General features: G+C 41.7%; 1 protein-coding gene across 1 annotated transcript in view; it reads right to left on the bottom strand.

Annotated features, from left to right (window-relative positions):
• The window catches only part of LOC137868054 (ras-related protein Rab-26), a 74,133-nt gene that overhangs the window by 20,631 nt on the left and 38,742 nt on the right, over positions 1 to 14,760 (bottom strand). Inside the window, exon 5 of the mRNA XM_068704565.1 lies at positions 8,594 to 8,646. Coding sequence (XP_068560666.1) covers positions 8,594 to 8,646 — 53 coding nt within the window. The remainder of the gene's footprint in view (positions 1 to 8,593; positions 8,647 to 14,760) is intronic.

Genomic DNA, 14,760 nt, shown 5'->3' on the forward strand with positions numbered 1-14,760 from the left:
AGACATCTCAGGCCGTTCATCATCTGTTTTTTTCTAATGGATTGTTCATTAATTGGGAACGTTTTCAGAATGTAATTGTACTTCTTTACACTAAAAGAAAGGGGGATCAATTTGTAGTTGTTTGATAACTGCTCCGGCCCACTTTAGATAAAATTGGGCTGTATTTGGCCCAAATAAAATGATTTTGACACCCTTGGTTTAGGGCAATATTACATGCACGAGTGTGAATGTGTGTGGACTCTTTTCAGGTCCTTAACATACTGCAATAACTTAACTACAGATGGAGCCATTAAAGTTTCTGACAAATCCCCCGAAAGGCTTAATAACCAATTAGCATCCAACAAGCACAAATCACATCCTAATCTCCTGCTCCTCGTCTTCTACATATTCATGAGACACTCGTCGGCCCTTTTAAGCCTGTTTTCTCACTCATGTCTGATAAGCGGTGGCCGACGCTGGGAACGATTTGAAGTAAACTGGCTAGAAATGAAAAAGAAATGCTGTCGCTAAAGCCGTTAAGAGAGAGAAGAAAAAAAAGTAGCTTGGATTTTGGATTTAGAGTCTTGACAGAAGGGAGAAAGCATGACAAATAAACAGCGGGAGAAGAATAAAGTGAGACAAAGTGTGAGGGCTGGCGGGATGTCGCGTGGTAGATGGAAAAAATATAACAAACTCGTGAATCTGTGTGAGTCAAAAAGAGAGAGTGACAGAAAGGCAGAGAGAGGAGGGAGCTGGAAGGACAAACATTCTTTGATTTAATTCAATAAACGGGCCGAGAGCTGGAGAGTGTTTTTTTAAATTGCTTTTCGTTGTTCGCCCCAAATCTTTTTTGGTGTCCCTGCAGCTCAATTAGGCAAACTGGTACTGAGATTCCCCCCCTATGTTAGTATTAGAGAAGCTGTGCTGTAAAATTATTGTTTTTCTTCTTTTATTTTGGGAAGCCAGTCCCCCCCAGTCTAATTTACTGTGATTCATGTTAAAAGTTTGTGTCCCATGTGAAACCAAGGCAACATTGACTTAATAACAACAGTTATCAGAATCAGGAATTTGGCTCGGTGATTGGTGCATGACAATAAAAGTGCAATAATATCAGACACAATTTAAAAATAAAAATATGAAATATGAAACGTAACAAGCGTAGCTGTTTTACGAAACAAACATTTATTTTAACCCAAAACCATGACCTTTTCCTAAGCCTAACCAAGAAGTAGTAGTTTTTTGGCATAAGTAAACCTTGAAAACTAAGGATTTCTACGTTGGAAGTATATTTTGCATGTAATGAGCAAAATCTAATCAGATCATCCATGAGTCCAATGGGGACGTTTGTGCCAAATTGGACGAAATTTGGACAAGGCGTCCCGAGATATCACATGATTGGGATGAAGTTGAGGACACAGTGACTTTGACCTTTGAAATCTGATCAGTTCATCCTTAAGTCCAGGTGGACAATTATGTCAAATTTAAAGAAATTTGATCAAGGTATTCCTGAGATATCACGTTCACGAGAATGAACTGGATGCCGAGGTAACATTGACTTTTGTCTTTCACCACCTTAATCTAATCACAGAATGGACAGGATGGACGGACCGGGTGACACACTTGTCATATTTAGCATAATAATTATTGAATAATGGGGAAAAAAAAAAAAACGTGTTTTGTGAGGTCACAGTGATCTTGACCTTTGACCACCAAAATCAGTTATTCTAATCAGTTCAGTTGACTTGGATCTAAATCTAATCAGGGAATGGACAGAATGGACAGGATGGACGGGATGGACAGGATGGACGGACAAACAACCCAAAAACATAATGCCTTTGTCGCTGAATCTTACTCAAGATGTGGTCAGACTGCTTTACTTTATCTGCGCAAATCTTACCACAGCTATGCCGCTGTGTGGTGGTTTGCCACGGCTCCACATGTTGACACTTGTTTTTCCTCATTATCATCATTACAAAAGCGAGATCTGCCCGTTACTGCCTTATCTTTGATTGATGTAAATATTTTTCAGGAGAACATTGGCTGTAAAACATGCAGAGGGGTTTTGCAGTATATTTTCACGACCTGAGTTGCAAGAACACGTGGCAAATGCAACCGATTACACGAAAAGATACAAATCTCCACTGATCATATTTGAACAAGGAGGCTGTTCAAATATGATCAGAACAGTCTGTTCTATCGCTCTCCCCCTCTAAATATTCAGCTGGCCATGCGCCAGCTGACCTCGAGTGTACATCAAATTGATTTTTACTTTACTTGTTGTGGGAATCTTTTGAACAACAAAGACTCCCTGCTGTGAAAAGGCCGTCAGTAATGTAATGATTTAATGATTTTCCTCTGTGGCCTCTGCTCCCAAGCGTGCTGGTCGATACCAATAAAACCTGTGTGTGTGTGTGTGTGTGTGTGTGTGTGTGTGTGTGTGTGTGTGAGTGAGTGAGTGAGTGTGTGTCTGTGAGTGCAGCCAAAGCAGCAGCTGTAAAGCCCTGATATGAGGTTCTTCTGGATTCAACTGTGTTTAAAAGGCACCATGCTCCTGACACTATATTTACATGCATGCAATAATACATACAAAATGAATATTGCAACATGGGGGAAAAAAATATCCAGATACTGTACTGCGCTTTCTTTTTTTATTTTTGGGGTCATTGGGCAAGAATTCCGTAGCAACCTTTCAGCATATTGTACTTCAAGTGGTCTGAGAGAACGCTATACTGCTGCACCTCCTCTTCACGCTGGTTTTAAGCTTTGGAAATTGTAGCCCGTGATCTAGACGTTTGTCCCTTCAGATGGCGGAAGCGTGATTCAAAGGCGGAATGTCCTGCGGGAGATGTTGAAGAGAGTCTGACAATATCGGCGAATCATTTTTTTTTTAGCTCATGGCTATGGTTGGCTGAAGGCTAAACTATTAGCAACATTTTTTCTCTTCCTGTCTAATAGTTTTGCCCTATGCGTGAGCTCACCACTGCGGCACAGCTATGACGGCTACGGTTAGCAAAACATTGTCTCTCTGACTCGTATGTACGAGGAGCTGTACTTTTAAATGCTTTTTATCTAAACTTTTTTTGCCTTTTCCAGAACACAGCCTACCCTAGCGTACCACTTGAAATACAGTTTGCTGAAAGCTTATTATGACATTTTTGGCCAGTTAAAAAAAAAAATACCCTAGCCTTAATTTGAATCCGACCATTATGGGTGCCACAATGGAAGACAATCAAGGTCTAATCAAAAATGTTGTCCATGATGGTGGAAGTGATTGCCGTACTGGTGCTAAAAACATAAAAAAAAGAATCATTAACCAGTTGTCATGACAACCACAAAAACACAAAACTTTGAACAGCATGTCCCTGACCAATGAGGAACCCGAAGGTTGTTACAGATTGAAGAAGCATGCAGGGCATTATGTTTTACTACAGTAATGATAGAGGTTCATGAGGTGTGTGTGTGTCTGTGCATGTGTGTGTGTGTGTGTGTGTGTGTGTGTGTGTGTGTGTGTGTGTGTGTGTGTGTGTGTGTGTGTGTGCGTGTGTGTGCATTGTATGTGCATCTGGAATGCTCTTGTAGCCTTGAAACGTTTCCAGCGTGCTTCTCTATAGATACAGTTGTCTTTGTTTCTTTCCTGTGACGGGACAACATACAGTAACTGTCACATGAAGAGAAGCAGAGACGGAGACCTGATCCCCTTAAGCCCTTTATGTATTGTATTGAACGGAACTAATTCATTCTCTTTACTGCCAGCAATGTTGCAAATTGATCGGGACACAAATGGGGCAAAATGAAAATAGATTTTTTTGTGCTGTTAAAAAGGCCAAACAAGACGCGTATCCAATCTCCCTCTGTGTGGAAGCAGCCGTTGCGTTACTCTCGAAAGATTCAGTTCCAACCTAATGAAATTCTCATTGTGGCCACGTCGTAGTGACTCAGGGCTTATTCATACGTAAGACCCACATGTTCAATTAGCAGCACATTTACGAAAGAAGGTACACGCCTGAACGGGGAATTAAGAAGCCAACTGCAGGATGATTGTGGACTGTTTTTGTTCCCGCCACAGTTTTACGACGACGATCCACATTTATCAGAATCCCTGCGAAGGTACTGGTTTTAAAAAAAAAAAAAAATGTTAAGCAAAGAAAAAAACTGGACTAGTGCGAAGAAACATGGAGGCAGAGAAAAGGGGCAGATAGAAAGCAGCAGTGGCCGTGGTCACGGTCACAGATGGTATGGGCAGTGAAGAGAAAGGTGAAAGAGCAAAAGAAACACATTGGAGGCAGAAGAAGAGAGGGATGAGTGATGGAAAGCACTGGGCACAGTGTCTCCATCTCTTTATCATCCAAATGCTCTCCGGCCTTCAGCCCCGAGGCTCTGCTGCTAATGGATTTACACTGTGGGAGACATCAGTGTGTGCAGATATAGTGTGCTGCAAGAGCCTTGAATGCACATGTACACGGAGAGAACTGTGTGTGCCACATGTATAGCCTCTACACCAGGAGTCACTAATAGGCAGACCACCGTACGGGGATGGACCCAGACGCCGTTGCATCCGGACCTGGATTCATAGCCGATAGAATTAGAGAATTATTGAATTTTAACGGACGGCTTATGTTTTAACCGGCACTCTTTCAGCGGTCCAGGAAGCACTGACCAAATGTATGCGTTATAAATCACCTCACGTGATGCTACTCAGCCAATCAAAAATGTGCATCGTGACTCGATTGAGCTAAACACACACAGGGAGAGACTGTACGAGAGGCAGGACAGTCGGAGAAATTATTTCACATGGCGTGGTGCAAAAAGAGAAATGTGGACAGCGAGACCAGAGCCTTTAACAAAGAATGGACAGACTCTTAAATGTCCATTCTTCCCATGGACGGTTCTAAGCCAGTATGTCTCATGTGTTCAGAGACCGTGACGATTATTTGCAGTGGCGATGTGAACCGCCGCTACGAGACAAAGTACAAGTCCTTCGAGCAAACGTACCCACTCACATCCGAAATGAAGACACAGATGAACAATCTAAGAGCCCAGAATCCAAACCATTAATACACATAAACATTTTCAAAAGTGTTCTGTTATGTTGCCTATTTTTAAATGCGTCCAACATAAACATTTATTTATGAGTATTTATTATGTATAATTCATACAGTTCAAGACCTTTTTTAATGAGGAATTTCTCTCTAACGGGACCTCGTTGAATTTGAATTGAATATCCCTGCTCGACACCTATCTGGGTTAAAGCTCAAATGGGTCATTTGCAGCCCTTTGGATTTTATTCCATGTCTGTTTGGTAGCTTTCACGTTTGCTTTCTGTTTATTTAGATGTGACAGCTGGTGGAAGAATTCATTAAGGTGTGTGTGTGTGTGTGTGTGTGTGTGTGTGTGTGTGTGTGTTTGCACATAGTAGGCCTGCTCGATCTGCCCTTCAGTTGTAATTAGAATTGAAGCACTGTATACATGTAGAGGATATGATAAATACTATAAATGACAAAGACAAATGATCAAAGGGACATTGGAGGGGAAAAATCATGTTGGATAAAGGAAGATTTATTATTTGAGCCCAAATTCTGATATTTGAGACGTGAAGTAATACACAGGCAATACACAGAGTACGGAGAGTGCTGTTGCTTCATGAATTCAAATTAAGCAAAAAAATCGATGAGCGAACCGTGTGCGTGCCACAGGTACATGCTCCACCTATACATCACCTCATTTAGTTCCATCCCCAGTTCCAGCTTGAACACGTTTTCTGATTCAAAACCACTCTTCTGTTCCTGTTCTCTGATTGCTCCAACAATACCTGGCAGTGTGATAGGAGATGCTGCTGTGGGATTTTAGCAGAGACCCATGACCTGATTGTGCCATTTGTGGCTGTGGGACAAAGCGAGTCGTCCTCTTTTAGACTCATTCCATACAGAGAAGCAGCCAGCTCAAAATACTGGAAAACAATACAGTTTAGTGCATCCAGGACACGGACCCATTTTTGAAATGATATGCATTTAAAGAGGAGGTCATAGGACAATTTGGTGTTCCACCCAGTACCGTGACAGATTTGTTATTATAAGGCTGTTATTTTATATATATTTTAACATTAGTAGCAATACAGAAAGGCGTTTGAGCAATGGAGCAAGCAGAGCAAATGCATTCCCATTATTCAACTTTTGGGAGTTATAGTTTTGCTACCTTACTTTCTGTCTTTTTAAAAATATGCTTCTGACTGTCAATCTGCACTTGACAGTTCACAAAGGTAAGAAACATGATACTAATTGCATCATGGACTGAAAATAGAACATAGGAAAAGATAGGCTAGCGTGTGTTGAATGAACCTGCCTCGCACGCTGATTCCAGCCAAACATTAAATTAGCTATATCGGAACCAATTTGCCAAGCCAGCCTAACAAACGTTAGCTCGCTAAACGGACAGGGTTCGGCTGAAGAAATAGGACATTCACAAAGATATCAAAGAGTCGGCTCTTTTCAGTGCACTCAACCAGTCTGGACTAGCGCAGGTGGCTGTTTCTTGACTTAATCCAAGAAGTTGCCTGGTGTAGAAATGTAGGAAATTTGTTTTAAATTACGAATCATGGATCTTTCCAAATTTGCTCACACATTTTGAACAAAATCATGCATCCGTTTCTAAGGTGGGAGGCTAAAAGTTAAGGTTGATCCATAAATATTACCAGATGGAAGAGAAATTACTGACACAATATGAGTCCTAAAAAATGAGGTTGAAAAAAATACAGACTTTGTTGCTTTGTGTCGGAAAAATGAAGATTCAACTTTTTCACCCATTGATGGTTTAAGATGAAAGGTTGGACTCGGTAGAGAATATCTTAAAAGGTTGGTGGTAACACTATATGTTCTGGATTTATGGTCATATTTTCTTGTCTTGTGCACTGTCTTGATCCTGAAAGTAATTTAATACGCCGCTGACTGAAAACAACCCTAGACACCAACTTGATGAGGGTAAAACAGCGTAATATGTTTGGTGTAATGGGGAAGAGTTGTGCAACACACACACAGTCTCCAGATGTAAATGCATGAAACCTGACAGGCGGCTATGGAGCCATTCCTCTCCTTTATGTGTGAGAAACGCACTCTTGTAATGGCCACATTCTGCCTTTAACTTCACTCTGCGTTAATCAAAGGAGAGTAAAGCACAGATAAGGGACGAGGGGAGAGGCACCAAATGGGGCAGGAGATGGCCGCAAAATCACAGTAGGAGCAGAGACATGCTGCGACTATAAAGAGATGGCTCCATTTGAGGAAAAAGTGAGCTCTAATCTATAATCATTTGTTGCCACTGGGGTCATCGTTCATCATCTGAACCCTGCTGCGAGTACGAGCACAGGGGGACCTCTACGCATCACGTTGAGAACTTTTGTATTCAACTGCACCAGGAAGAAAAGACTTTCAGTGAGCACTATCCCAACTTGTGCAAAATAATTTATGTTTCTGCTTTGTTTACATGAGGGGGAATCATTCGACATTATACAGCATTGGATTGATGGTCTTGTTGTCCAAAGAATTACACTAACCTACAATTTGTGTCAGACAACATGCGTCTACAGAGCTCTCAAACAGGCAGCACCATTCACCCGCACCGTCATCTACATATTAGAGGGGCAATGAATGAGTATGTAGCACTAGGTATCATTGAAATTCTTCCTTCAGTGATTGCAAGCACCCATGAATCATTGCACCCTCTCAATTCAGGCAACCAGATAATGCATTGCTGGTATAAAGAGTGAAAATAGTCCTGAACATTGTTAATATACAGAATAGCCACTACATTCAATTTTCCGCCTCTTATCTGGATAGTCCAGACAAGAGATGCACGGATACTGACCCAAACAGCTGGATCGGGTGTCAGTGACAATGGGCCGATCTGGTAATGGACTGCTAAAAAATGATCCCAGGCAAACCGCTTATTAATTTAACGCCGGTATCAGACTGGTACTCTGTATTGGCCGATACTCAAAGCCCAGGTATCAGGACTGAAAGAGCTGACTCGGTGTACATCCCCAGCCAAGACATCCCTCTCCCCAGCAACGTCTTCCAGCTCTTCCTCTGGGATCCCAAGGTTTAGCCAAACCAGATGATACATATAATCCCTCCAGCGCACCCTTATCACATGTGTGGACCACCTCAACTTGCTCCTCTAAATGCAAAGGAAGAAGTGTTTTTTTTTTCCAAGCTCCAGGGGTGAGCCCAGCCACACTAGGGAGGAAACTCATTTTGGCTGCTCGATCACTGCCCAAAGCTCATGATCATATAGGTGAGAGTCGGAAAGTAGATTGATTCCCTTGAGTTTAACGATCTGGTCCAACGCGTACATTACTGCTAACTCACAAACCCATCTGTCAACCTCATGCTCCATTTTACTCTCACACATGGAGAAGACACCAATACTTTAACTCCTTGACTTGGGGCAGGGACTCCTGGACACCCGAAGGTGTGGTATGAATTAATCAACATTAAATAGCTGCCAATTTTTTTTCCAGAAACCACTTTTTGGGAACAAAAACTAACAGCAGTTCTATCAAAGAAGGGGCGAAAGGGGGGATAAGTGGTGAACAGACAAGTCTGAGTGTGGTTGTTCTTACCCGGATGTTGTCGAAGGATGCTTTGTTGGTGACGTCATAGAGGAGGAGGAGAGCTGAGGAAAGAGAGACGTAAAAACATTAGCAATGTTCCTGTACCTGACTGTTAACTGTTCCAACCACAATCAGTGATCTGATTTAGAGAGTCATTAGCAACCGATGATAGAATGCACATGTGGAACATGCTGGCCTTTATCAATCCATACTTTACATATTCCCGAATAGCCAAACACTGGCAATATCATAAAGCTTGACGAAGAGGGAGAAGAGCGTGAGGACATGAGAATGAAATGAAAACATGTAAGTGAACATGGCTCAAGGTTGTGATGAATCATGGCATCGCACAACATAACAAGTGAAGGCTCCTTGTATTCTCATTCCAATTATCTTTCACAGCATCATTTGCTTTTCATCCTTAGCCACACAGCTTTTTGTTAAATAAAATGCTCTGTAATTCTGTCTTTCATCTCTGCCAGAGTTGGTCACAAGCAGCAAACCTGTGAAGCCATTTTTTTTCAGTCTCCTTGTAGTTATATGAAAAGCTTTTGATTCAGCGACAGTTATCTATTGGCAATGACAAACAACAAATTGCATTGATAGCTGATGTTATTTCACGCCTACAGCATCAATGTCGCCTACACAGTAAAGATAGCTACATGACAGGACAATAATCAACAAAATTAAAGAAGCCTCTTAGGTCAGTTTTCTCTAACATAATTTTTTTTATGAGATTTTGCTTTGTTATGTTGTTATGTTAGTTACTCAGGGTAAATACTGCAGTACAGGGAGTGTGATGTCAAGCCCTTTCCCATGTTCCATTATGCTCTACAATGCAAGAAAGCAAGGTCAGTACCCCCATAAAAGCAAAAGATACTAGGAACTATGATCTCAAAATTGGAAATCTGCAGAAGAAATCTTCAAAATTAAAAAACAAAAGATTTTGTGCGATGCAAAGTTAGGCCATAGGCGACTGTCCTCACCAGAAAAACGACAGGATCGTCATTGATTCAAAGACATATGGATTGTATCACATAATTTAATCACAATGGACAGCTTTTTAAAGAAAAATTGGATCAAAATCTGGTGTGCTATGCTAAAAGTGGCAAATGTAGCCCCAAGCTGCAAGCCTTAAGAGTAGAGATGAAGACCTACCGAGGTTTGGTTAAACATCTAAATGCATTCTGTCTCCTGCCAAACGTCAGCATTGGTTTCTTTGAACCATTACCATGACCTTTCCCTATGTGTAAGTAGCTGAAGATACTCAATGGGCATGGTTGTGAGATTGTTTTGTCAACTGTTGTTTCAAAGTTCAAGGATGGACTTTCACTTTTGAAGTCCTTCAAGTGCTCAGACGACCGAGTTTCTACGATTCCATGACAAATGGGCAAATATATGCTGATCCGATAGAAAGCTCTGGAACAACTACTGCATGGATCTTGTGTGAAGACTGTTGAGGTAGTTTCGGTTGCTTAAACCGAACCTTAACACTGAGGTGGAAATCCGATGAATCTTTGCTGTAATGCTACATATTAGGGTTTTGGAAGGCACAAACGTTTTGTGATGTATATATGTGGGCTTGTCTTTTAGTGCATATTCAGATCCTGGTGCAGCCCCAAGATTTATTTACATTGTAAGACACATGTATCCTATCTCTGCCGAGCACTGTGGGTATTTTGATGCCGATTTAAAGCTTGTGGAGCATTGGGGAATGTTCGGATTATTTCATGCCAGAACAAAACATTTTTGCTCAGAACTGGGCCACTCTTTAGTAGCAAATTTGCAAAAAATGATGTAAATTTGTTAAATAAATCAAAAGCACGACATGTCGTGTTGTTTGACCTTTGAAAGAAAAACTGCTAGCTGAGCAAAGTGCTGAGCACTACCATTGAACACAGCATTAGTATCACACATTAACCACCCATGTGAATTCTAATTACCTCCAAGCGCACCACGCTGCCAAGCGGAATAATATCACCTCAGGTGTTTTTCAGCACAAGCTGGAGAGTGTGCATCATAAAGCTCTGTCAGACAGAAAAACTCATTACACTTACGAGGGCAATTGTAACTCATTTTCTCAGCTGGATCAACTTTAACTTGGGATGATTAGCCTAAGCTAATTACATCCATGGCACCATCTTCTCCTTTACTTACATCACTCCCCGTCCTCATTCCAACACAGTTTTCTAACCCCTATGTATACTTCCTCTTCCCTCTTGGTCCTCTCCACCCCTCAACTGTGGCCGCATTTTCACCAATCTATTTTGGATTAAGCCCTCCATTTGTTTGTTTCTTCCAGCCAGACAAGTCCGTGAAGGGTGTTTAATGAGTTCTTATCACCGTGAGCGTGGCCCGGCTGTGTCAAACTGAGAAAACACATTGAGTAAAGAAAAAGAGACAGAGGGAGGGAGGGAGAGCGAGAGAGGACCTGCCCCATGAGTTCATTTCCTCTCACGTGGCTCTTGTGTTTATCAGCCACCAGAAAATCTGAGTAAACCACAAGGAGTTGCTGTCTTTTCACCCTTCCCTAATCCAATTACGTCGCACAAGACAGACAATGCTTTGGAACTTTTTCACAGCAGTAGAGACGCAGAGGGCTTCGTCATTGCAGGCAGTTGCATTGTGGTTGCAAAGCAGAACGTACAGGACTGACAGACAGTACTTTGAAAGAGGGAGGAAGTCAAGCCCAAGGGCAGAGGGAGAGACAGGAAAATATAGAAGGCGGTGATGGTGAGAGAAGGACTGCAGGTGATACAGACAGGCAGAGACAAAAAGGTGAGTAGCATTAACCGTGCAAAGGCAGATAGACATATTGATGGATCGGACCTTTTAACCTCACCGAGAAACGAGAGACGAGACCATCATGACAAAAAAATATGCTAATGAAAGAGGCTGACGGAGAATATAAAGTGCATTCCTCTAGAATTTAGTATGAATGGCTATTTTAAGAAGAACAAAAGTTTAATATACTGTATGATAAGCAAAGGCGACAGAACCAAACCGCTTAAGACCAGGTTGTTCTCAAAATGTAATCTTTGGTAGGTAACAGTGGAGAAACCACCGTAAAGTAGATTATAAAAAAATATCAAACCCAAAACCCAGCCCAGTGTTGCCAACTCTGTTCCAATGAAAGTAGCTAGCAGCACTAGCTCAAAAAAGTCGCTAAATCGAGTGACAAAGCGGCCAAGTAGGAAACACCCGTCACTTTCGGCCTGCCTCCAAAGCCACACCCCCAAAATTATCATTAAAAACGTAAACATATCAATATGAACGTAAACAACGAACATGACTATTGTTAGTACTCACAGATGTCAAGCAAGCCTCTTGTGGTGATGTGCAATGAGTGCACAGGCAGAATAAGCGCAGGCAGTCAGGTAGGTAGACAGGTAGGATGGTCGTCCAATCAGGCATCCAATCATGTCATTCGGCCCAAATGATTGGCCGTTGTGTTTACATGCGTGTTTTGTTTCCCTAGATTTTTTTTATATTTCTTTCACATTCAAATGTTTCAATAATTAAAAGAGTATTACTCTTTGAAAGGTTGTACTTGCATTATTATTATATTATATCATTTATTGTATCAGATGCAACAAATGGTATTAAAATGATAGTAACATTGTTTATCGCAATTAACAAAAGTAGTTATCATGGGCAGTTACTGAAGATGTTATTTATATTTTTGTTTGATACTGTGTTTTATGCTCCATGTTCCTGGAAACAGAACAACTAAACTTTCAACCCACATGTAACCCGCCGGCACACCAATACTACACACACTGACGCCTACAGGATTTGACTTTGTGAGCCACTACTCCCTTGACGATCACAGTAGCTGCAGGAAACTCTGAGCAGGAAGGGTTGCAGCTTGATGGAGTGAAGTGGTCCATAAAGAGCGCTGCCATCCATCACCTCTAGGATGATAATCTGTGTAAATAATCACTGGCTGACCTTGGCTGCTCTGCTTCCCATCAATGTAAGTCAAATAAATAACATGACAGGCAGGCATAAACATACAAATATTAAATACACATAGGCCTGCAAAACACCTTGGGTTTTGTGACTTTAGGTTTTACAACACACAGCACCGCATCAGCCAGTTTCTACTTTATATGATGGGCTGACACAGCATGGAGAGACTGGAAAAACAGCGAGCGAGAGGGAGTGATGGCATGCATCCTTAACCAACGGAGTATTACAGGCAAAAACAATGTCACAGATTAACAAGAAAGCACACAAAATGTGGAATATAGTTATATAGTTCTTTCCATGGTATTTTAGTTATTTTCGCGGCTTTAAATTTCTATTTTGCTAGATCTCCAGGGTGAAAAATCACTTTCATGTCTGTTCGCTACATATGAGGCCAAGTGATGGTTATCTTAGCTTAATAGCATAAAGACTGAGAACAGGGGGAAAGAGATAGCTGGGCTCTGACTAAAATCAGCACTTCTGAAGCTCACTAATTTATATGCCCTGTGTGGTTTGTTAAAAACCGAAGTGTAAAAAGGACATGTTCTAATTTTATGGAGGGTTATGAGAGGCACTATTTCTTAGCCGGGCGCAGTGACCTCCTGGAGTGTTGTCATCACCTTGACGTTGTCAAGTAACCGGCACTGGAGACTCTAAGCCAGCCAGGAACAACTGTAAACAATTTTTATTTTTTATTTTTCACAGTTAACACTGACTTTGGGAAATTATTTTTCGGGATGGTCGTGAAAAAAGTCTGGAGGCTTGTCGTCAAATATAGTTCGTAAAATCGAAATCAGAGGGTCAAAATTGCAATCGCTGCATCTCTTATGCCAGCATGGAACTCCCTGTAAAAAAGACATAGCTTGCAGTTTTTACACAGGCATTTTTGAAATGGAGCCAGGGTAGCCGCTTCCCCCTGATTCTATTATTTGTGCTACTCAATGTGAATCACCTGCTGGCACCTTCATATTTAGCATGCACTAGTACCTTTCATAAAAAATAAGTATATTTCCCAAAATGTCTATGGCTAACTAATCCTTAAAGTACATTTAGCTGACAATATTTATGTACTTTTACTTCAGTAAAACATTAAATGCAGTACTTTTACTTGTATGTCTTATTGGTAGCATTCCTACTGTAAGTTACTGCAGTTCGTCACAGTATTTTTCAGTAAAGCATATGAGTGCTTCTTCTGCAGTTTGAGAGAAGTTCCCTATTGTGACAAAAAGTTTAAAGGTGACTTTTGTAGATCGACTCACATGGGCATTAAAACTGCTGCCAGAATACTTCTATCACCTTGCAAACAGCAACTAAGTACCAAAAGTCCCTCATCTGCTCCATTAGTGCCTTGAAAATTAAAAACACACCTTGCTCCACAGTACATCTACTAATGAAAACCCAGTGTTTGTGTGTGTGATATCTGACTGATGAGTTTCACTTCATCCCTTCAGGCAAGTTGCTGCCCCAGCATTGATGTCACTGTATGACAAAACAAGGGCGAGCATCTGAAATTGCCACCGGCGTCCCCCTCCTTCCATCACCTTCATTATTCCTGTGACAGCTCCAGCAGCAGTTGTCATTTCTACCTGCAGGGTTCCACTCTACGGCCTCCATCTTAGAAAGGGGCGGCTCAATCGCGGCAACAAGCGATTACTAAATTCACGAGGCGTAGTGACAGCTTAATGTTTGAAGCCAGTCCTTTTTGGATAAACGTTAAAGAGAAATGAACAGGTAAAGCAAGCGGAACATGATAGCTGGATCAATATTTGGAGGTGATTAAGTGAGAAGGATATTATACTGTATAGACAATTGGCTCAATGGGGAGTAGAAGCAGGGAGATGCATTAGCGTGCACAAACACCTCCTTTTCAGCTTCCTCTCAGCTCACTTCACACAGACGCCAGAGAATAAAGCCTAAAAAATGCCTTTGACTCTGACCTTGCACGTCCGTTTTAATATGCAGGAAGCTAGAAAGGCGCGTGTGTCTGTGTGCGCAGGAAAAAGACACAGAGAGAGCTCGATGACGGATCGCACAGCTCACGGCTAGTGGAGCAATACCTCCCAATGTTTTGTTTCCAACCCCTGTTCTCCATCCATCTCCCTTTTCCTCTTCCCTCCATCTCTTCTTTTCCATCACTTTCCCTCACCCCTCCGCTCAGCTCTCCTCTGCCGCTGTCCATCCTCCCGCCTCAGATGGGACAGGCTTCG

Source organism: Cebidichthys violaceus, unplaced genomic scaffold (assembly GCF_023349555.1).
Source record: "Cebidichthys violaceus isolate CVI_PGR_0920_01 unplaced genomic scaffold, fCebVio1.0.p SCAF_95, whole genome shotgun sequence".
Taxonomy (NCBI): domain Eukaryota; kingdom Metazoa; phylum Chordata; class Actinopteri; order Perciformes; family Stichaeidae; genus Cebidichthys; species Cebidichthys violaceus.